Here is a 22371-nt window from a genome sequence, read left to right on the forward strand (position 1 = left end):
ACTCATTTTACAGAAGTTGATTATAACAAACATAAATGTCAGTTTATTTAAATATGACTTTCAATCCATAATCACCTTAACATAATTCACAGAACAAGAAGAGTTTTGCCGTAGGCTATTGTTCATAAAATGGGTTTTGCTAAATCAATGCATTTATTTTGTTGAATACAAAAATTAGCTTCAGTCAAAAATCTTTAGACAAATACAGTTGTTTAATTTTGATAATTGTCACATTCAAGTTTTGAATATTCTCGATACCATATAATGTGCTGAATCTCTGTGAAATTTTGTATTTAAGTGTTTCAAATTCAAACCCAAGGAATAAAAGTTTAAAGAGCTAAGGGTTCTAATAAGTTATTTAAATAATAGAAAGTTTACATTTGTTTACATTCAATAACAATGGGAAACAAAAAGAAACACGAAACTGAATGAATAATGGCTTAAAAATATTTTTAAAATCTCTAAATTAATATGCATCTTAATGTATTATACAATAAGAGGTCGGCCAAGATTAAACGTTGTACCTGATTCTGGGTCCACTGAAAAATATGGCTGTCCTTGCAATATGCTATAGACAACTTTGGCACTATTTCCATAGTTGGCGTCATCTGCATCAGTTGCTGTCACTTGTATAACAGATGTACCTACATGAAACCCCCATCCCCAAACAGAAACATTTACATACTTCCAAATTTGAAACAATCTTTCTTAAAAATATGTTGCTGTCAGTGTTTTGTATTAGGCAATGTTTTATGTTTGAAGAAATTTAAATACTTCCTCAAAAAAGTTACTTTTCTTTCTCATTTTCTATAAACTTGTTTCTTAATTTTTTTGTTTATCTAAGAAAAAGTATCAAAATATATTTTATCAGTAAGATGAATATAATGAGTCTAATTAATGTATTGTATTTTTAATTGATTGGAAATATTTTAGGGGCAGACATTCTTAAAATAAATATAAGGCACATGAAATTTATAAGTAGTACATTTACTGCTAACTGAAAAGATGTATTTAAAAAACAAATCGAACATGTTTTTATCCTGCTTGTGTTTTCACTCTGGTATATTTGACTGTGAATAGTTAATAAAATAAAGAGACAATTTCGATGAAGAAACAAACCAAAATCCTGTAAAATTGACCTGCAAGATATCTCTTGTTCCCAAGATATCTCTAATTATTAATGGCCTATGTCTTTCTTTTAAACATAGATAATATGGTTAGTTATGATTACCCCTATTGATATACTGCATAATATGGGTTATTTCCTGCACATTTGTGAATCACTATTATCCAAAAGGAGGTGTAAACTGTATAATTCTGGGACCACATGCAATATTATAATTTAACCTTGATATAAATTTTATATCATAAAACATAAATTATTTTAAACTTTGTTTCAAATATTTCAAAAGATAAAAGTGCTTTAAAAGTGGGAATAAACATAATAAAATATATTGATGATTTTTAAAATTTTTTTTTCTGTATTTCTATAAAGATTCAAAGCATGGTTCTAACGTCACCCTTAACTGAAGTCTCCGAGGCATGGCCTTGGACAAACCTAGATTGTAGGACATTTTCAGTATATTTTACATACTTTCTAAAAGTTTGAGTCTGGTTCTTACATATATTTTAAAGTTTTTAAAAACAAGGAGAATTCCATATTGACCCCACTAACCATTTTAATAAGCCCACATACATTACACATTCAATAACTTGTCTAATTGAATTATGGTGGAGGTTTCTCCAATGTTTTGTGTATATGTGTATGGCAATTCCAAAAAAAATTAATATATGGTAATTAAGATAAATACTAACAGCTTATTTCCTGTCGATATATTTGAATGTTAACACATGAATTGAGCAAGCCTTTTTAATGTTTTCTCAGAATTAATTAGCATAACGATGAGAACTGGAGTTCATTCTCTTGAGGCCCTTATTTTCTCAACTGTAATGGAATCGATGTGTCCTGTGAGTGGATGGAAGCACTACATATTTACTTAATTCGTCCCAGCTGTAAACTTTTATCATTAAAAAATTATCCACTCATGTGTTCACTAGATGAAAAAAAAGATAAAGTGATTTTCATCCCCCCAACACAAATCACTTTATGATGTGCAGAAGTTCAACAAAGTGTTTTTTTTTTTAATTTACATGTAATATCTTTTACATAACTCTATGTGATATATATTAGAATAAGTGTGGTTTTCACAATTGGGGGTGATTGAAATATGAATTATTAAGCATTACCAATATGCTAAAAATAAAAATAGTTCATAATTTTAGGATGTTTCTTGAGTTACCCATTTTATTTTTCTTTTAATATCGGCATATTGTAAGCTTTCATCGTGGGTGCAGGTAAAAACAGTCTTCTATAGCTATTTGACTCTTTCGAATAATATATTTGTTGTGAAATTTTAGTTTCAGTGATCAGCTCTATCATTGGGTAGATGTTCTTTGAAGTTAAGCCAAGATGCTTCACAAAGAGGTTAATATAAACAGTAGAAATAAACTCTGTGATGTGGCTAAAAAGCTAAATGCACACATATAAAATGCTTGTCCCACCTCTCAGAATTCTGGTAATACTAAGGATTGCTTTTAAACACTGGTAATCACTGATAAAATATCATTGATATGTTATTTTTTTTATTGATATGTTATTTTTTAGCAAACAGAGAGACAGTATGGTGGATTATAGGGAATAAATAGTTGTAGTTTTATTCAGAAATATAATGATTTATTACACAGTTAAAAGTAGTAATAAAATTAGGTAGAAAATGGTTTATATGTCTTATACTAAGTTTATAAATGTTTGTTTATAAAGACAGAATAAAAGAGAATACACTTGGATATTTACATCCCTCTAAATTTTCCAAAATACATATACTTTTTATCTGTTCATTAGTTATTTAAAATAAATATTTTGTTTTCATATTAAAAAAATATAAAAATATACTAAGTAAAACACAGTGAAACTTGAATGACAAATTTATGTATTTCATCTCATATCAAAGAGATGAACTTGACTTTGAGATCATTATTTTTGCAATTCATATGTTTATAAGTTTCACATATAATATGTCTTAATTTAAATAGAAAATATGTTAAAGAATCAAATAAGTTCACTGTAATTCTTAACTCATTATTTACTTAAATATATAATTAAGAATATTTACGAAAAATTTCAAAGACACAAAGGCTAATTCTATAATAGTAAATCGTGAAGAAATGTTAAAAGCTGATAAATAAATAACTTGATGGCTACAGATTTTGGGGAACCAAAAGTACTCCTCTGGATATGGAAGAAAAATTCATCAATATAATTATTATTATAATTTAAAGATAAGTCTAGATTACACAATGTAATCAAGCTATGCCAGCTGATCTTACATATATATATTTACACATCATATTAGAGGAAGTTATATCAATTCAAGTTATTACAGTATACAAAATAAACTTCATATACAAAAGAAGAGATGTCCCTCTATATATTTGTGCCTTATATGTAAATATGAAAATGTTTTGAATCTGCTGTTCGAAATATTTAAAATATCAAATGTAAATGACCCCAAAACATAGGCCTTCTATCTATCATCTATCATTGATTAATTATATTTATATAGAAAGTTACAATGAAATATTTGCATGCAAAGACTACTTAAGCAGTATAAATGTTACTAATTTAAAACTGTTTTACTAAACACAGATAATATTGAGGAGGGGAAATACGGCCTTTACATTTTAATAAACAGCAACCCTGTGTCATTTTAATGTCAGAAAATACACTTCACAGCCTATTATGTTGTATAACATTTAAAAGCTTTCTCTCTCACACATACTTTCTTTTTGTCTGTATCTGTGTATATCTATCTATCATCTGTCTTTCTGTATGTCTGGAGTTGCTGATATAATGGTAAAATCAAATAAAGTGTAAAGAAACAGAATCACTCTATGAACTAGGGGAAACAAAGAAAAACAGTGAATAGTATGCTCTTTATTCTACCCTACAGCCTAAGGCCTGACTATTGACCACTGTAGAAAAGAAATTGGAATATTTTCAATGTGAGAATAAGGTAAAGAAAGTTATAGAAAATGAAAAAGGAGGTTATTCTTCACACCTCTCTGTGAATCTGGTTTGACAGTCAGCTACTTGCTTCTGCCATAGTGTGATGACAGCCATTAATTTGAGGAGCAGGGGAAAACAATGCCCTCAACATAAATGTTTGTGCTGTGGGGGACACTAATAAGAGAAGTAGGGGTGATGTTTTCAGATATTGCAGTGAAATTCTAAGGGGTCTATTGATTAGATGTCCAGGAATTGAAATCATGCTTTGTTAAATATAAGTTCATTTTCCTGTTAAATGAAAACTCTTTAAGGGCAGAGTCCATATCTGGTTTATTCAACATTTTGTACTTAAAACCAAGCAGAGCATCTAGTGCAAAATCATAAGAACTAACATTCACAGAATGCTTAATGTGGACTAGATGTAGTTCTCAGTACCTGATTGGTTTTTATTACTTTATCTTCAGGGCATATGTGGGATGTGGGCCTTGGAGCACATAAAAATTGCTAATGATCACAAACCCAGTGGGTGATAGAGCTGACCTAGGTCTAATTCCATTCTAAATACATTTGGTTAAAAAAATTTCCTTATACATATTTTACCAAATGGCCTAACTCTCTGGTGTTACAGATACAACTGGATACAGTATTGAATTCACACATAGTAAACCTCTGGGACATGAAGAATTCACTGACTGAGTTACTTTTACTGTTTGTAAAAAACTACAAACGGATTCCTGGTTGGGGATCAAAGTGCTGGGAGGAGGACTGGATATGTTTTTGAGAGTGAAGGTAGGGAAAATTTCCAGTCATTGAGAAAGGATGCATCCCAAATCACCAAATTTACACAATAGGAATTTGCTTAGGAGAATTAGAAAGCATGCACATGAAGAAAGTTCAAAGAAAATCTTTAATCAATAGTATAATGATCACAAGAAATGAAAAATATAAAAAGTAGAAATGGAAATGGAAAATAGAAAACGTTGTAAGCAAAGTATATCCCATTATATTCAATTATGTATCTTTATATAGCTTCCAGGTTATATGTTCTGATTAGAATGTGCTAATGTATTTCAGATTTCATGAGTTTATTGGAGGCAATTTAATTTAACTGAAAATGGGGTAGGGCATTTGGCACTAAAAATTTAATGTGAAATATAGCATATGATTGTGACAGACAGCAACTGAGGCAGAGGGAAGCAACAAGGAAGGGAATTGGTGAGAGAGAAAAGGAAGAAACAAATACTTTAGGAACTAAAAGTGAATGGAAATAAGGGGCAGATAAATGGAGATTATCAGAAGATAACATTGTAAAGAAGGGTAGGGCAATAATAAAGAAATCTTGTCTTATTCCATAAGACTCTATTTCTTCACAAAGCTAATACTTGTTGCTTTCAACTCTGATTTAAATGAAATCCCTTGTACTATCTGAAAATAATTATAGAATTAAATTATTATGAATTATTTTATTTATAGATGCATTCTTAATTCTTAGATTATGCATCAGATTTAACTGTTAATATATGGATTACACAAGGCATGACAGAGTTCTGAAATATTACTTGTTAGTTTTCCTAAGTAAATTGGCTTATTTGCATACATAGGTATAAAGAAAATCACACCTGCAATTATTATAATGAGTTAGTCTTTTATTTTCCTTTAAATAAGGTAGGAGAGTTACAAAAAAAGATCAACACAAGTTTAGGAAGTAAAATACATCTACTTTTTATTTAGATATTATTTATATGGCTTTATATATATAGTGATATATATGGTTATATACATAGTTTTATATATATATGGTTATATATAGATATGTATGTATTAAAAAGCAGAGGCTTTATCCCCTATATTCTTATTTAGATTTAGTTTGAATGATAAGGGCATTTGATATAAAGTAATAAATGAGAAAGTTACTACTTTAGAGGAGTTACTCTCAATTTAATAAATTAAAAGTTTTCCAGATTACATTTTGAATAATAAGCATAACTATTTAACAGAGAAAAATAGGCATTAAAACGGTCCAGCTATCTCTTTGATATGGTTTGGCTGTGTTCCCACCCAAATCTCATCTTGAATTGTAACTCCCACAATTCCCATGTCAATTGTGGGGGCTGGTTTTTCCTGCATAGTTCTCCTGATAGTGACTGAGTCTCACGAGATCTGATGGTTTTAAAGACAGGAGTTTCCTTGCACAAGTTCTCTTTCTTTGCCTTCTGCCATCCATGTAAGACATGACTTGCCTCAACGTACCTTCTGTGATGACTGTGAGGCCTCTCTACCCATGTAGAACTGTAAGTCCATTAATCTCTTTTTCTTCCCAATCTCAGGTATGACTTTATCAGCAGTATGAAAATGGACTGATACACTCTGCATCTATTAACTTTCCTTTTTCTTTTTAAAAATAGGCTAGTAGTAAGCTGATTCTGTGTGGTTTTGGTCAAGTCAGTTTAATTCTTTTGGGCTCATTTTTATTTATTTATTAAAATAGGCAATTAAATCAAGTGTAGTATCTTCTGCCTATACATATTGTATATAATAAAATATATTGTACGTTTATATTTAAGTAATGGTAGCACATACAAAACTATAGGTGAACCAAGGTGGAAGCAAGTAATGTAATGTTAATATTAGCAATGAGGAATGTTCTCTACAAACAGGATTAAAATTTACTGTATTCTTAAACACTTAATTTTTAATGCCAAAAGCTGAAGCCAGAGCCATACAGCTGCCTGCTGCTACATACTTGTCTCATTTCATGGTAATTCTAGCCACGAAGTGAATGCAGCTGACATTGGCTCAAATCCTTGTTTTTGCAACCTACACTAATCTGAAAGTGTACTGCTTACACTTTAAAGCTTATGCAAATGAAATAGAGATTGCCTAACAGAAAGAGGTTTTGTACAGAAGGAGATTTTGTGCAATATAAACTACAAACCATCCTTTATGCATAAACTTATGTATTGTATATTTTATTACGAATGATGAAACCAGGATTTTAAAACATGTGTGTATGTGTGTGTATGTATGTGTGTGTGTGTTTATTTCAGTCCTGATATTGTTACATACTCAACCAGTATTAATAGAACCAAGTTACATTAATATTTCATATGAGACAAAACATATTTGATTTCTATATACAGCTGATAAATGTTAATACACAAAATGAAACATAATAGTCCACTGAAAATAATGTAGGAGAAAATACAGGTTATGTGTGATTAGATATCAATAGTTCCTGATAGGGAAATATTTGTTTTTCCACAAAAGTGGGGTACTTCTTTGAAAAACTTTTGTGCATTCACATCTAAAGCAATTATTATTAAAATTTCTCATATTTAGATATTTTCATTATCTTAATTACACTTCTTACTTTTCTAGATGTGTCAAATCTTTCTGAGGAAGGACAAGTGAAAGTTTTTGTACTGTAAGATTTCAAAATATCTCACAAAACAATACGTACACAAGAGAAATAATAATATCTTATAAAAGGCACTAACTTAAAAACAGGATTACTTTAAAATAATCATCTATAGGAAGTTGATGAATATAATTTTATATGTACATTTTCCTCACATATAAACCCATTTCAAAACCATGACAGGTGTCCAAAGTAGCCCACTGGTAAGCCTATACAAACCAATCCAGTACTTTCCATGCAACTCAGGTACTAAAAAATATAACAGGAGAAATCAACTTATGTTTTATTTTAGGGCACTGTGATTTCACAGAAGTCCTGTCTAATTTGATAAATCCCTTCGGTATTATTAGAGGGAATATCTGAAAGGGCTATTTAACTGCGTTTTCCTCAGGTGGATGAGATTTCATTTGAGGTGAGAATAAATACGTTTTTAAAAAACTCTTGGTTCTTCCTACTAAAAAGCCCACATAGTTAACATTCTACATTAAACTTTCAGCAAATTTGTGGATAAGTTTGTTTCTCCTTGTATAGAAATTATTTTAGACTGAAGCATTAGTTATAAAAATGTCAAAATCATACACTTAAAACTGGTTTTGAAATAGTGTTCAACTAAATCGTATCGAAATTGGGAAATTGGTTGCAGATCTTATAAATCCACTTATATCACTTATTTTAGAAATATTTTATGATTTGAATCAGTTCTCATTCTCTTGTTAACAAATCTAGACCTTTCATATCAATAGAGTTAAATGTAGTCATACACAGATAAAACTTTTTACAAGTGGTATCTAAAATGGTGGACAGCAAGAAGTGAAACAATTATTTTTCAATTTGCATAAGCCAATGGTCAGCAGTGAAATGCGCACAAAAATAACATAAAAAGCCTTGCAATCTTGTCATGATACTACCAGATTATTTGATCTTAATTCACTTGCTTAGCCTTTCTGAATCTTTGGTTCCTAATTAACAGACAGGGATTTAAAGTTCCATTTCTCATGCCTACCACATAAGTTGGCTTTAATGATCAAATGAGAAAACACTTCAATAGAACTTTGCCAAATGCAAGCATTAATTGTTATTCAAAATAATGCAAGCAAAAATGTCCAAAGCTGCTGATGCTATTTTTTTTTTTTATTTCTTGCAAAAATACATTCCACTTGACTGCTCTTTGAATGCCGGTTAAGTAGAGTGGAGGATATTGATTGAAATAACATGAATTAACTGCCGTCAGTAATCATATTTTATATAAATTACAGCAAAACAGGAGAATTAAAATACATAGAATTTAAAATAGAAGAGTTTGTTTAAACTAAATAGTAGTTACAACTATTATCTTGAAGGAGGCCACATACCATAACCACATGTAAATAATAATTACCTGAGAAAACAAACAAATAAAAAAGTTTACATGGATTAGAATATACCTACCGACTCCAGACATTTCAGGAACACTGGCAGTGTATAAGTCTTTTGTAAATTTTGGCTCATTGTCATTGATATCATGAATTTTAATGATAAATTCCGATTCCGGTTCCACCTGCCGCCCAGTTTTTCTGTCTATAGCCTTGGCACGAAGAATGTACAGAGATTTTTCTTCTCTGTCTAGTTTCTTTGCAGCATGAATGTCTCCTGTATTTTCATCTATAACAAATAGACTGCCAGCCCCATCTCCTGTTAGTATGTATTTTAAATTTCCATCTCCTTTATCTTGGTCAGTGTGAAGCTTTAGAGGTAGAAAAAAAGAGTTCTGTAAATATATACATTATCATTACATAAAACATAATTTTGGCACTATAAATATGTGTCCATATAACAGCTATGCAATGATTATCTTAATGATTATCTTGACTTTCACTGTGGGAGGAAGTTAAATATTTCTGTTCTTATATACTCAAAATTTTTAACAGTCACATTTAGACATCATAAGAGACTAGATTTAAAATAATGTGAAAATTTATATGTATCTGTCAAAACAAAGATATTTATCTGTAAAATGTTACCAAGATTTTGACCACTAGTGCATTAAAAAAAAAATTAACCTACATTTTGAGTGTAAAATATTAATTAATGCTGATTACATTTAAAATGACTAAGCTCTAAGATATGAGGGATTTCTGAATTTATTATAATGACAAGGTTAGAGTAGATACCTTAATTTTTAACTGATTTTATTCCCCTTCAGGAGAGATTATCCCCTTATCTGTGGGGGATACATTTCATAAGCGGATCCCTGAAACTGTGGATAGTACTGAACCCTGTATATAGTATGTTTTTTCCTATATGAACCTTCCTATGATAAAGTTTGATTTCTAAGTTAGGCACAATAAGAGATGTGCAACAGTAGCTAATGATAAAATGGAACAATTATAACCATATACTGTAATGAAAGTTAGGTGAATGGTCTCTCTCCCTCTCTCAAAATATCTTATTGTTATTTACCATGGGTAATTGAAACCTCAGAAAGTAAAATCATGATTAAGGGGGAATATGGAATTAGGTATAATATTCTTTGTAGAAACACAAGCTCTGTTTAAAAGAGACTAATCAGAGAGAGAGAGAGAGATTTTTAATTGCTTATTTTCTATATGACTGTAGGAGAACACTTTTTCAACCACAATGTTTTCATTTTTATAAAATGTTGTATTTTTTAGATCTTTTAGGATTCAAGTAATATAAAACTCGCAGCTTGTCCTCTGTTCATATGAACTACGTCTAAGGAAAAAATAGGGTTTTTTCATAAATTATTTTATTTCCATTAATATGTGCCCATCTACAAAAATAACTTTTTAATGTAGAAGGCTGATCATGGAATATTTAAAACAAACAGACCATGTAATCCTAGAAATTATGAATTGAAAAAAAACCTTAAAGTTTCTGCAATCCTAACATGATTCTAAAATTATAATTTTTAAAAATTAACTGAAAACAATGACTATTTATATCATAAATTATAGGTGCAGTATGATATTTTTATATATGCTTACATTATAAAATTATTAAATAAAACTAACAAATCCATCACCTCACATACTTATAATTTTGTTTTTGTGGTGAGAACATTTACAAAGAGGTGGATGGAGATGAGAGATATTGATCAAGAAATGGAAAATTTTCTTATTCAGGAGTAATAAGCTTCAGCTGTCTTTTGCTCTGCAAAGTGAGTATAATAAATGATAATAATTATATATTCAAAATTACCAGAAGAGTATATTTTAAATAAAACTGAAGTTTTAACTAGCTTATCCCTGCTACCTTGACTTACATCATACACTTTACAATTCCTGTTACATCCTGCCCTCACTTCTTTCTTCAGCATTCCATTTTCTTTGAATTATTTGACTATTAAAATTCTGTTTTTAATCATAGCTCAAATTATTAATGTTTCATATTTTGCACCTCCTTTGCAAGTTCAGCATCAAAATAATTATCATACGTAGGTAGATTTTCCATCTGTGAAATAGCTTCTCAAGACATCTTTCTTCATTTCTGTGGCTACTTCATATATTCTCCACCATCTTGTCTTCTCTGGACCACCAGAGCAATCTTCTAATCATGCTGCCTCCACTCTTGCTCTACTTCAAGCGATTTTTTATACCAAAGAGGGTGATTTTTCCACATCATAAATCTAGTCATATTACTATCTAGGTTAAAAGTCTTCAAGTCACAGCATTTAAGAACTATACACCTGAAGTCATAAAAACCAGGGTTAGTGTCATGCATATTTCCGTGTTATACTGGGCATGTTGTTTGCTTGTTTTTTTTTTTTTTTCTTTTTTTTTAGGTTTTGGGATTTTCGCTGTTTTTTTGTTTTTTTTTAAATTTTTTTATTTTATTAAAAGAGTATATATTTTTAATATTTACTTTTATTGTTATTATAATAGCTTGAATTCCATAACCTTATTTATACATCCTGGATAATCTGGCCCTGAATTTCAGGGGCATATCTGCCTCTTTTCCCTCTTGCTATATATATATTCTATACATAACAATTATTTTGTGTTGTCTTTATGTCTCAGAAGGCCTGTTCTAGCTTTCAAACCTGATGTTTGCATCTCACCTTTCAACATCTTTCCCTTTTTTTAGTATTTTCCTTTAAATTTGTCATATCTTATTTTAAAATTTCCTCCTTAGGGATGCCTTTCCTGACTCACTAAATTAGGATGGATGGGTCTATTCTGGACTTACACAGCACACTTCATTCCCTAAAATGATACTCATCACATTTGATGTAATTGTTTACCGTGCCCACTCAGCTGTAAAATACATCAGGCAAAGACTGATACTCTTCTATTCAATCACTCAACATTTATTTCTTGAAGTCCACTAATACTTCCTTTTTTAACACTAACTAATCACATAAATACAATTAGAAAAATCAGATAATACATAAAATAAAACTTGCCTTTTTAATTTAGGTTACATCTTATAATTCTATGTGTCAGTGATGTTTTTAATGACTATCTTTTTGAATTGCCTTTTTCAAACCTTTTATAGTTAATATTTTTGTACTTTTATCCTTGCATTACTAGTCATTGGATTCTAAGAGGATAGAAAGAGAAATACATACTTTTGATGAAAGGAAACAAATAGCAAAAGATGAAAAATGTGGATAAGTAGAGAATGTTATGTATTAGACGCCCAATAACCGTACCTTTTAAACCTGCTATTATTTTTCAGCAGTATCTTTTTGTTTTGCCATGATGCAGTTTTCTTTTTGTTTTGAGAAATTTGAAAAATTAAGCATGTACATACAAAACAAACTAACAATTTAAAATACATCTGTGATGGTTAGTTTTATGTGTCAGCTTGACTGGGCCGTGGGATGCAGACATATTCAATTAAATCATATCTTGGGTGTGTTTGTATGATTTTTCAGATGAAATTAATATTTGAATCAGTAGTCTAACAAAAACAGATTGACTTTCTCAATATATGTGTGTCTCATCTAATGGTTTGAAGATAGCACACTCTCACAGAGTTTTGGAAAAATGCTTTGCTATTCTCTGCCGATAACTACTCTCTCTTTGAGAGGCAGTTACTGGTCTTCTACTGAAGACCAATTGTCTACCAATTAACTATGTAATTTGAGTGAGCGTACTGTTACCTGACTCACCAAGTCATAAAGTTGGACATACACAAGAGTTGCATCATCAAATAGAAGTTTTATATAGGTGATATGGCCTCAGTAGGCCCTGAGGCACAAGAAAGTTGAAGAAGTAGCACAAATGTCCATAATCCCCACTCCTACACTGTCTTCTCCCTCAGACTACCTCTGTGGCCTCATAGAGAATCCCCTGTGATTGGTTTTACTAAAGAAAAGGTTTAGGTCTGTTTTACAGAGGATTCTGCAAGATATGCAGGCACCAACTGAAAGTAGACAGCTATAGCATAGAGCCCCTTTCTATAACATTTGTGAATAGAAATGATGAAGGGAAATCTTGCTAGTGGCAGAATTTGAGCAATGCTCCTGGTTGTTCCCTTTGCTTGGAAGGTGTAATGGACACATGTACAATTGTGTACATATTCACAGGCTATGACTAATAGTATGGTTTCATGACTAAGACCATGGGAGGAGCATGATTGAACAATAGGTGACAAAGAAATTTGTGGAAAAGGCATATGAATCACATTTTTGCCTATCAATCTGAATAGGCACCAAATGACAACCCCAACATACTGGCAGTTTAATAATCAAGTGGACAGGATAGTCTGTTTTACGAATCCCAGTCAGCCTCTTTTCCCAGCTACCTTTTTCATCGGCCAATGAGCTTATGAACAAACTGGCTATGATGGCTGGGATGGAGTTATGCTTGGACTCGGCAACATGGACTTCCATTCACCAAGGCCAACCTCACTCCAGCCACTGCTGACAGTGCTGAAGCTCTCGGGTACAGAAACCAACACTGAGCCTTGGATATGACACCATCCCCCAAATGATCAGTCAGCTACATAATGGCAGGATAATTACATTGGATAGCTCCCATTTTGGAAGAGATAATGTTTTGTCCTTAGTAAATACTAAATAGGCACTTATACTGGATATAGATTTGCCTTCCCTGCAGGCATTGCTTCTGCCAAAGCTACCATATTTGTGCTTGCATAATTTGCAGAATGCTTCATAATATTCCAAATGGCATTGCTTCTGACAAAGGAGCTCATTTCACAGCCAAAAAAAAAAAAAAGATTCATAAATGGGCCCATACACATGGCGTTTACTGACCCTACCATGTTCCTCATCACCCTGTGGCAGCTGGTTTAATAGAATGATGGAATGCCCTATTAAAAATTTAGTTCCTTTGCCAACCAGTTGGCAATACCTTGCAAGGTTGGGGAAAGTTTCCCTAGAAGGTTGTATATGCTTTGAATTAATGCCTAATATAGGTGCTGCCTTTCCTGTAGCTGGGATTCACAGGTTTAGGAATCAAGATCTAGAAATAAGAGTGACATCACTGTTATTATCTGCAGTGACCCACTAGAAAATTTTTGCTTGCTGTTTGCACATTCTTGGGCTTTGCTGGCCTCAAGATCTTACCTCCAAAGGGAAGAAAACTTCCACTGAGAGATACATCAATAAATTTATTGAACTGGAAGTAAATAATGCTGCCCAGCCATTTTGGGCTCCTCATGCATCTAAGTCAACAGGCAAAGAAGAGAGTTGCTGTGCTGGCTGCAGAGATTAGACTTGATTACTGAGGGGAAATGTGGCTGCTAATCCACAGTGGAGGTAAGGAAGAGTATGTCTGTCATACAGGAGTTTCCTCAGATTATATCTTAGTGTTCCCATGCTCTGTATTTAAGGTCAATAAAAATTACAACAACCCAATCCCTGCAGGACTACTAATGATACAAATCCTTCAGGAATGAAAGTTTCAGTAACTCCGCCAGATGAAAAACCATGTCCTGCTGAGGTGTTTCCTGAATGTAAACAGAATATAAAATGGATCATGGAAAAAAGTAGTTATAAGTTGTTGGGGGAAGCAGCAAAGGAGAAAGGACTTACAGAGTGCCTACAGAAATTGATTACGAATAACATGTAAACAAAGAACAACAAACTGTGGAAGGCCACAGGAGGCCTCTGAGAAGGAAGGCCTCTCCATGCCCCATGTTCTGGTGCAGGGTAACCTGGGCTCTGTTACCATAAATATTGTGCATAAGAACATAAAATCCCTTCATGGCACTATGATGTAGCCAGGCTTGTAGGCTCCTTGTAAAGCCCACATTCCACCAGCTGCACATAGATAACAGGCTACAGATAACCACATGTTCTTGTTTCGTGGAACTCCCAAACCACCACTGTTATCGATCTTTAGAATGTCACAACAGTTCCAGCTCACTGATTCAGTTCCAGCTCACTGATTCACTCCACCAACATGCCACCCTCTCCCCACCATCACTCCACCCCTACCCTATAGATCAAAGTAATTGTAACCAATAAACAGTGTGAGAGACCAGAGCTCAGGTCCTTCACTGCCTCCAGAGTAATAAGTGATGGTCTCCTGGTCCCACGCCTTGCACTCTTAATCTTTTTCTCAATCCTTGGTTGCCTCCGAACTAGGGGTACCCATGGGTGATGTGGGTACTGGTTCCCTACAATAAATACCAGCTACAATCATATGACTAGTTAGAGAAACAAAGACATGATTGTGATTAATATTTCCTCTTTATTTTGTCATGAATGTGTGTATATATTTCAAATACCCATCTTCTCTTCATTCTCTTACCCCCTTATCATGTAACATAAGTTATATTAACTTTACCTTAAAGTATTTCATTACTATTAATTTTATCATTATAGTATGTGAGGTATGAGATACCAAGGAGGAAAGTAGGCATTACACAAAGTCTTTACCTTCTCTTTTGGGAAGGGGTCAGTGTGTTTTTGGCTGTATATAAAATAATTGTGTCATATTAGATGAATTTATGACTTTCTTACTGTTCTTCCTTCTTTTCTTCCTTCCTCCTTTTATTTTCCTTGGAGAAGGGGACTATGTATGGTTGAAGAAGATGCATATGGGTACCAAGTTGACGAGGGGTAGATTTGTGATAGTTAACTTTGTGTGTCCAGATATGGCCATAGAGTGTCCAGATATTTTGTTAAACATTATTCTGGATGTGTCTGTGAGGGTGTTTCCAGAAGAGAGGAAGGTATAATTTGAATAGATAGACTTAGTAAAGTGGATTCTCCACCTCAGTATGGGTGAATAGTCTTCACACAATCCCTTAAAGTCCTGAGTACAAAATAAAAAGCTAAGTAAGAGATAATTTTCTCCCTTTGCCTATCTGCAAGCCAATGTATCAATGCTCCCCTGCCGTTGGACTCAGACTCATTCTGGAATGCAGACAATATATTATCTAGCTTCTCAGAATTTTGGACTCAGGCTGAACCTATATGATAGTTCTTCTGAGTCTTCAGCTTGCCAGCTGCAGCTCTTGGAACATCTTTGCCTCCATAATCTTGAGAACCAATTCCTTATAATAAAATTATATATGTGTTCTGTTTTTCTGGAGAATCCAGGCTAATAAAACATCTGAATTTAAAAGCTTTTAAAGCTGATTTGTGGAAGAGGAGGTGGAATAAGGTGGCCAAGTACAAGCCTGCAGTGATCGTTCCTCCCACGGGAAAATCAAATTGAACAACTATCCCCAAAAACTCACCTTCATAAGAATGAAAAATCAGGCGAGTGATCCCAGTACCTGATTTTAACATCATATTTAGAAAAGAGGCACTGAAAAGGGCAGAAAAGACAGTCTTTCCTTGGCTACACCACTCTTCTCTCATCCCCTTGCAGCAGCCGCATGGTGAGGAAAGAGAATCTATGGCTTGGGAGAATGAGAATGTAGTGATTGTGAAACTTTGAATTGGAATGAACTCAATGCTGCCCTATGACAATGGAAAGCAACATGGAGTAGAGCTCAGCTGGCACCCGTGGAGAAAGCATTTAGACTAACCCTTGCCAGAGGGGAATTGCTCATTCCAGTGGTCAGAAGTCAAGTGCCAACAAGCCACCATGGACTAAAGTGTTCTGGGGTCTAAAATAAAATTGAAAGGCAGTCTAGGCCACAAGAACTGTAATTATTGGATACGTCCTGGTGTCTTGCTGGGCTCAGAGTCAGTGGACTTAGTGGGGATGTGACCTAGTGAGATATCAACTGGGGCAGCCAAAGGCATACCTGTGCCTCCCCTCTCCCAACCACCAACAGCACAACTAGCAGTTCAAGGAGAGAGCCTTTCCTCTGCTTGCAAAGAGGAGTTGGGAGGGTAAAAAGGATTTTATCTTGCAACTCGGATACCAGCTGAGCCACAGTAGGATAGGGCAGAGTCCTGAGGCCCCCATTTTGGGCCTTAGCTACTGGATGACATTTCCAGACACACCCTGGGTCAGAAGTGAACCCACTATCCTGAAGAGAAGAATCTAATTCTGGTAGGATCACCCCCTGCTGACTAAGGAGCCTCTGGGCCCTGAATAATCAGCAGTGGTAGGCAAGCAGTACTCGCTGTGGACCTTGAGTAAGACTCAGAGCTGCACTGGCTTCAGGTGTGACCAAGCACATTCCCAGCTGTTGTGGTCATGGAGAGACAATCCTGCTTGAGGAAAGGAGAGGGACTTGGTCATGCGGCTGGTGGACCAGCTTGGCCACAGTGGGGTAAAGCACCAAAAGTAACGCTGTGGGTACCAACTGTGGGCCTTTAATCATGAACGCATTTCTGAGCCTGCCTGTGGCCAGAGGGAAACCCATTTCCCTGAAGAGAGAGACCCAGGTCTGGCAGCTAACAAAAGAGCCCTTGATTCTTGAGTGAACATTGGTGGTAGCCAGGCAGTACTTGGCATGGGCTGGAGGTGGTATGGCTACAGGGAAAGACTCCTTAAGGAAAGGGGAGGGAAGACTGAGAAGGACTTTTTCTTGTGGTTTTGTTGTCAGCTTAGCGTCAGCAAAATAGATAACCCACATAGATTCCTAAGGTTCCTGACTTCAGGCCTTGGATCCTGGATGGCATCTCTGGACAAACCTACGACCAAGGGATTCACTATGTTGATTCTAAAGCCCTCAGAACTTGACTGAACACAGATAGTAGCCAAGCAGTGTATACTGTGGGCCTTGGGAGACACCTAGTGCAGTCCCAGTGGTAGGGGCCTCAAGGGTGCTTGTGTCACCCCTACCCCAGCTTCATGCAGCTCAGCACAGAGACAGACTCCATTTGCTTAAAGAAAAGTGGAAAAAGAAAAAAAGCAAGAGACTTTGCCTGGTAATGCAGGTAATTTTCCCAGATCTCACCTAAGACCACTAAAGCAGTACTTCTATGAGTCTGCAAGAGCCGCAGCATTATTTACTGAGCCTGGGATTCTTTTATGAAGATATGGCTGGAGGGACCAAAGACACAGATTACAACACTCATGTTCCTTCAAGTACTTGGAAAGCCTTCCCGAGAAGGACGAGTACAAACAAGCACAGAATGAAAAGACTACAGTAAATGCCAAACTCTTTAATGCCCAGACACTGATGAACATCTTTGAGCATTAAAACTAGTCAGGAAAACATGAACTAAATCATCTCATCAAATGAACTAAATAATGCACCAGGTACTAATTCTGTAAAGACATAGCTATGTGACCTTTCAAATAGAAGATTCACAATAGCTGTTTTTGTTAGAGTAGACAGATAACTAGACATGAGCAGGAGGGAGGGTCCCTGAGAAAAGGGAGGTCTGGAAAATCTTACATCCCAGAGACCACCTAAAACATGCATGCCAGAATGAGCAGAAAAAAGGGGAAATACCTGTGCCGAAAGAAACACCCTTTAAGATGCCTAGTAATTGCTCACTCTGTAGTAAACCTGTCAGAATATAGCTAGTTACATGCTGATGAGGAAGGGAAGAGGGCAAAATAGAAATTTCAAAGAGATACACAGGCACAATAAGTATAGATTTGACCAGTATTCCACCTTCCTGGGGTGGCAGGAATGAGCAATGTAGCCATTGGGTAGAATTGGTTTCCAGCACTGGGCTCACACATGCACACTAAGAGTCAGTGAGAATTCCACCACACTGGGATGGGAACTAGAAAGGACCTAAAGCAGAAGGGAGAAACTAGACAAATAAAAAGGTGGAAACTTAAGACAGAAACTTCAAGAAAATATCTGGCATCAATATAACCCAATGCAGAACTCTCGAGGCTGCTGCTGGCTCATTCACTTTCAATAGCCTGCGCTGCCTCATATCTGAGTGTCCTGTCTCTCTAAATAAACTCTCTTCTCTCTACTTTTCTTCAGTAAACTCTCTATTGTTGGGTAAATGGTTTCTTTGTCGGACTCTTTCCCTCAAGTAAGTCTAAGAACCGAGGATTCTGCACTTCCAGTAACATATTGAGGAAACTCAAGAAAATTCAAGAAAACACAGAGAAAGAATTCAGAATTCTGTCAGATAAATTTAACAAAAAAGTTAAAATAACAAAAAAGAATCAAGCCGAAATTCTGGAGTTGAAAAAATGCACACTGAAGAATGCATTGGAGTATATTAAAAGCAGGACTGATCAAACAGAAGAAACAGTTCACTTGAAGACAGGCTATGTGAAAATACACAATCAGAATAGACACCCCCAAAAAAGAGAGAGAATAAAAATGAATAAAGTATGCCTACAAAATCTACAAAACTGTCTCAAAAGAGAAAATATAAGGGTTATTGATCTCAAAAGAGAAAATCTAACAGGAGAGAGAAAGAGATGGGAGTAGAAAGTTTATTCAAAGAGATACTAACAGAGAACTTCCAAAACCTAGAGAAAAATATTAATATTCAAGGGCAAGAAGTTTATAGAACAGTAGTAAGCACATTGAACCCCAGTAAGACTAACAAGACATTTACAAATCAAACTTCCAAAAGTCAAGGACACATAAAGAAAGCATCCTAAAAACAATAAGAGAAAATAAACAAACAACATGCAAAGGAGCTTAAATACATCTGGCAACAGATTTTTCAGTGGAAAACTTACAAGACAGGAGAAAGTGACACGACATATTTAAAGTGCTAAAAGAAAAAAAAAAAATCACTTGTATCCAGTAGACATATCCTTCGGAATTGAAGGTGAAATAAAGACTTAAGTAGACAAACAAAGCCAAGAGACTTCAACACCAGACTTGTCCTACAAGAAATGTTAAAGGGAGTTCTTTAATGTGAAGGAAAAATATGTTATTGAGCAATAAGAAATCATCTGAAGGTACAAAACTCACTAGTAAGTACCCAGAAAGACACAGACTATTATAACATATTATGACACTGTAATTGTTGTGTATAAACTACTCATATCTGGACTAGAAAGATAAAAAGAACCAATTAAAAATAACTACAACAACTTTTTAAGACATAGAGATAATAATAAGTCATAAACAGAAAAATAAAAAGTTAAAAAGCAAGTAAAGTTAAATGTAAATTAAAGTTAAAATCTAGAGTTAAAATGTAGTTTTTATTAATTTTCTCTTTGCGTGCTTGTTTGTTTGTTTATTCAATTAGTATTGAGTGGATAATAGGGTTAAAAAAAAACAAAGGAAGGAAGAGGACAAAGCAACCAGAAAAAAAAAAATAGCAGAAATAAATCCCTGCTTCTCAGTAATAACAATAGATGTAAATGGTTTAAATGCTCCTATCTAAAGGCATAGAGTAGTTACCTGAATTAAAATAAGCAAGACCCAATAATCTTGCTTAATGGATAAACAAAAAAGAAAGACAAAGCAATCTATTGTGTACAAGAAACACTGCAGCTATAAAGACACACACTAACTGAAAATAAAGGGATGAAAAAACATATTCTATGCCAGCCTAAACAACAACAACTAAAAGCGGGAGTAGCTATACTTAGACAAAATAGGTATCAAGACAGTAATATAAGAAGGGACAAAGAAAGACATTACTTTATTATGATAATAAAGGGTTCAATTTAGCAAGAAGATATAACAATTGCAAATATATATATACTCCACAATAGAGCACCTATATATACAAAGCAAACATTATTAGAGCTAAAGAGAAAAACAGATCTTAATACAATAATAGTTAGAGACTTCAACACACCACTTTCAGCATTGGAAAGATCATCTAGACAAAACATCAACAAAGAAACATTGGAACTTAGTCTGTACTGTAAACCAAATGAACATAATCAGTATTTACAGAAGATTTTATATAATGACTACAGAACAGACATTCTTATCAATCATTTTCAAGGATAGATTATATGTTAGGCCACAAAACATGTTTTAAACATCTAAACAATTGAAATAATATCAAGTATCTTCTCTGATCACAATGGAATAAAACTAGAAATCAAACACATGAGGAATTTTAGAAACTAAACACCACAGGGAAATTAATTAATATGCTCCTGAATGATAAGTAAATCAATGAATAAATTAACAATAAAATTAGAAAACTTCTTGAAACTTACTAAAACCTACAGAATACAGTAAAAGCAATAGTAAGAGGAATGTTTGTAGCAATAAGCACTTACATCAAAAAAGTAGAAACACTTCAAATAAACAACCTAATAATAATCTTAAGACACTTAAAAAGCAAGAGTAAATTAACCCCAAAGTTAGTAAAATAAATAGTAAAAATCAGAACAGAAATAAATGAAATTGAAACAAGAAAAACAATGTAGAAGATCAATGAAACAGAAACATGGTTTATTAGAAAGTTTACCAAAATCAGCTATCATTTATCCAGGTTAAATAACAAAGAACAGAAGTAAATAAATAAAATAAGTAAAATCAAGATATAAAATGAGATATTACAACTAAGACCAGAGAAATTCAAAGGATCATTACAGGCTTCTATGAAAAATTATATGTCAATAAATTGGAAAAACTAGAAGAAATGAATAAATTCCCAGACACATTCAATCTAGCAAGATTGGACCATGAAGAAATCCAAAACCTGAACAGATGAATCACAATGAATGAGACTTAGGTTGTAATAAAAAAAAAAGTGTTCCAACAAAGAAAAGCCCAGGACCAATGAATTCACTGCTGAATTTCACCAATTTAAAAATAATAAAAAAATATAGTCAAGCTATTTCAAAAAATAAAGAAGGAGGAAATACTTCTAAACTCATTCTGTGAGGCCAGTATTACCTTGATACCATAGTCAGGCAAAAATATAGCAAAGAAAAATGAAAAGTGCAGGCCAACATCCTTGATAAATACTGATGCAAAATCCTCAACAAAAGAAAAAAGAAAGAAACAAAGAGAACTCATTCACTTCTTGGAGAATAGCACCAAGCCATTAGTGAGGGGCCGGCCCTCTTGATTCAAACACCTCCCACCCAGGCTCCACCTCCAACCATGGGGATCACATTTCAACATGAGACTTGATATAGCCAAACAAACTATATCCAAGCCATCCTAGACCCACAAATTTGATTTCTTAGATGAGATGAATCAATTCATTAAATGCCATCATCTACCACCCTGACACTGAGAGAATTAGTCTAACTAGGTTGATAGAGAAAATGAATTAACAATTAATGTCCTAAGAAAGAGAAAACATCCAGCCCTGATAACTGTACTGGTGAATTCCATCCAACATTGAAGAAAGAATTGCTACCAAGTCTCTAAACTCTGATTCAGAAAGTAGAAGCAGAGGAACACGTTTTAACTCTAGACCAGAATTATCCTAATACAAAAATAAAACGAAGATACTGGAAAACACACACACACACACACACACACACACACACACACACACACACACACACGCAGACCAGTGTTTCTCTTGAACATGAATGTAAAAATTCTCAAAAAAAATTTGAATATAATCCAACAGTGTATACAGATAATTATAACATGACCAAGTGGGGGTTATTCTAGGTATATAAGACTAATTTAACACTCAGAAGTGAAT

The 22371-nt window shown here is 33.8% G+C and overlaps 1 protein-coding gene across 1 annotated transcript in view; it reads right to left on the reverse strand.

Moving 5' to 3' along the window:
• Positions 1 to 22371, reverse strand: part of CDH9 (cadherin 9) — a 159607-nt gene that overhangs the window by 36147 nt on the left and 101089 nt on the right. Inside the window, exons 3-4 of the mRNA XM_017501017.2 lie at positions 8913 to 9207; positions 525 to 644 (exon numbers count right to left, since the gene is read on the reverse strand). Coding sequence (XP_017356506.1) covers positions 525 to 644; positions 8913 to 9207 — 415 coding nt within the window. The remainder of the gene's footprint in view (positions 1 to 524; positions 645 to 8912; positions 9208 to 22371) is intronic.

Source organism: Cebus imitator, unplaced genomic scaffold, assembly GCF_001604975.1.
Source record: "Cebus imitator isolate Cc_AM_T3 unplaced genomic scaffold, Cebus_imitator-1.0 Scaffold276, whole genome shotgun sequence".
Lineage (NCBI taxonomy): Eukaryota > Metazoa > Chordata > Mammalia > Primates > Cebidae > Cebus > Cebus imitator.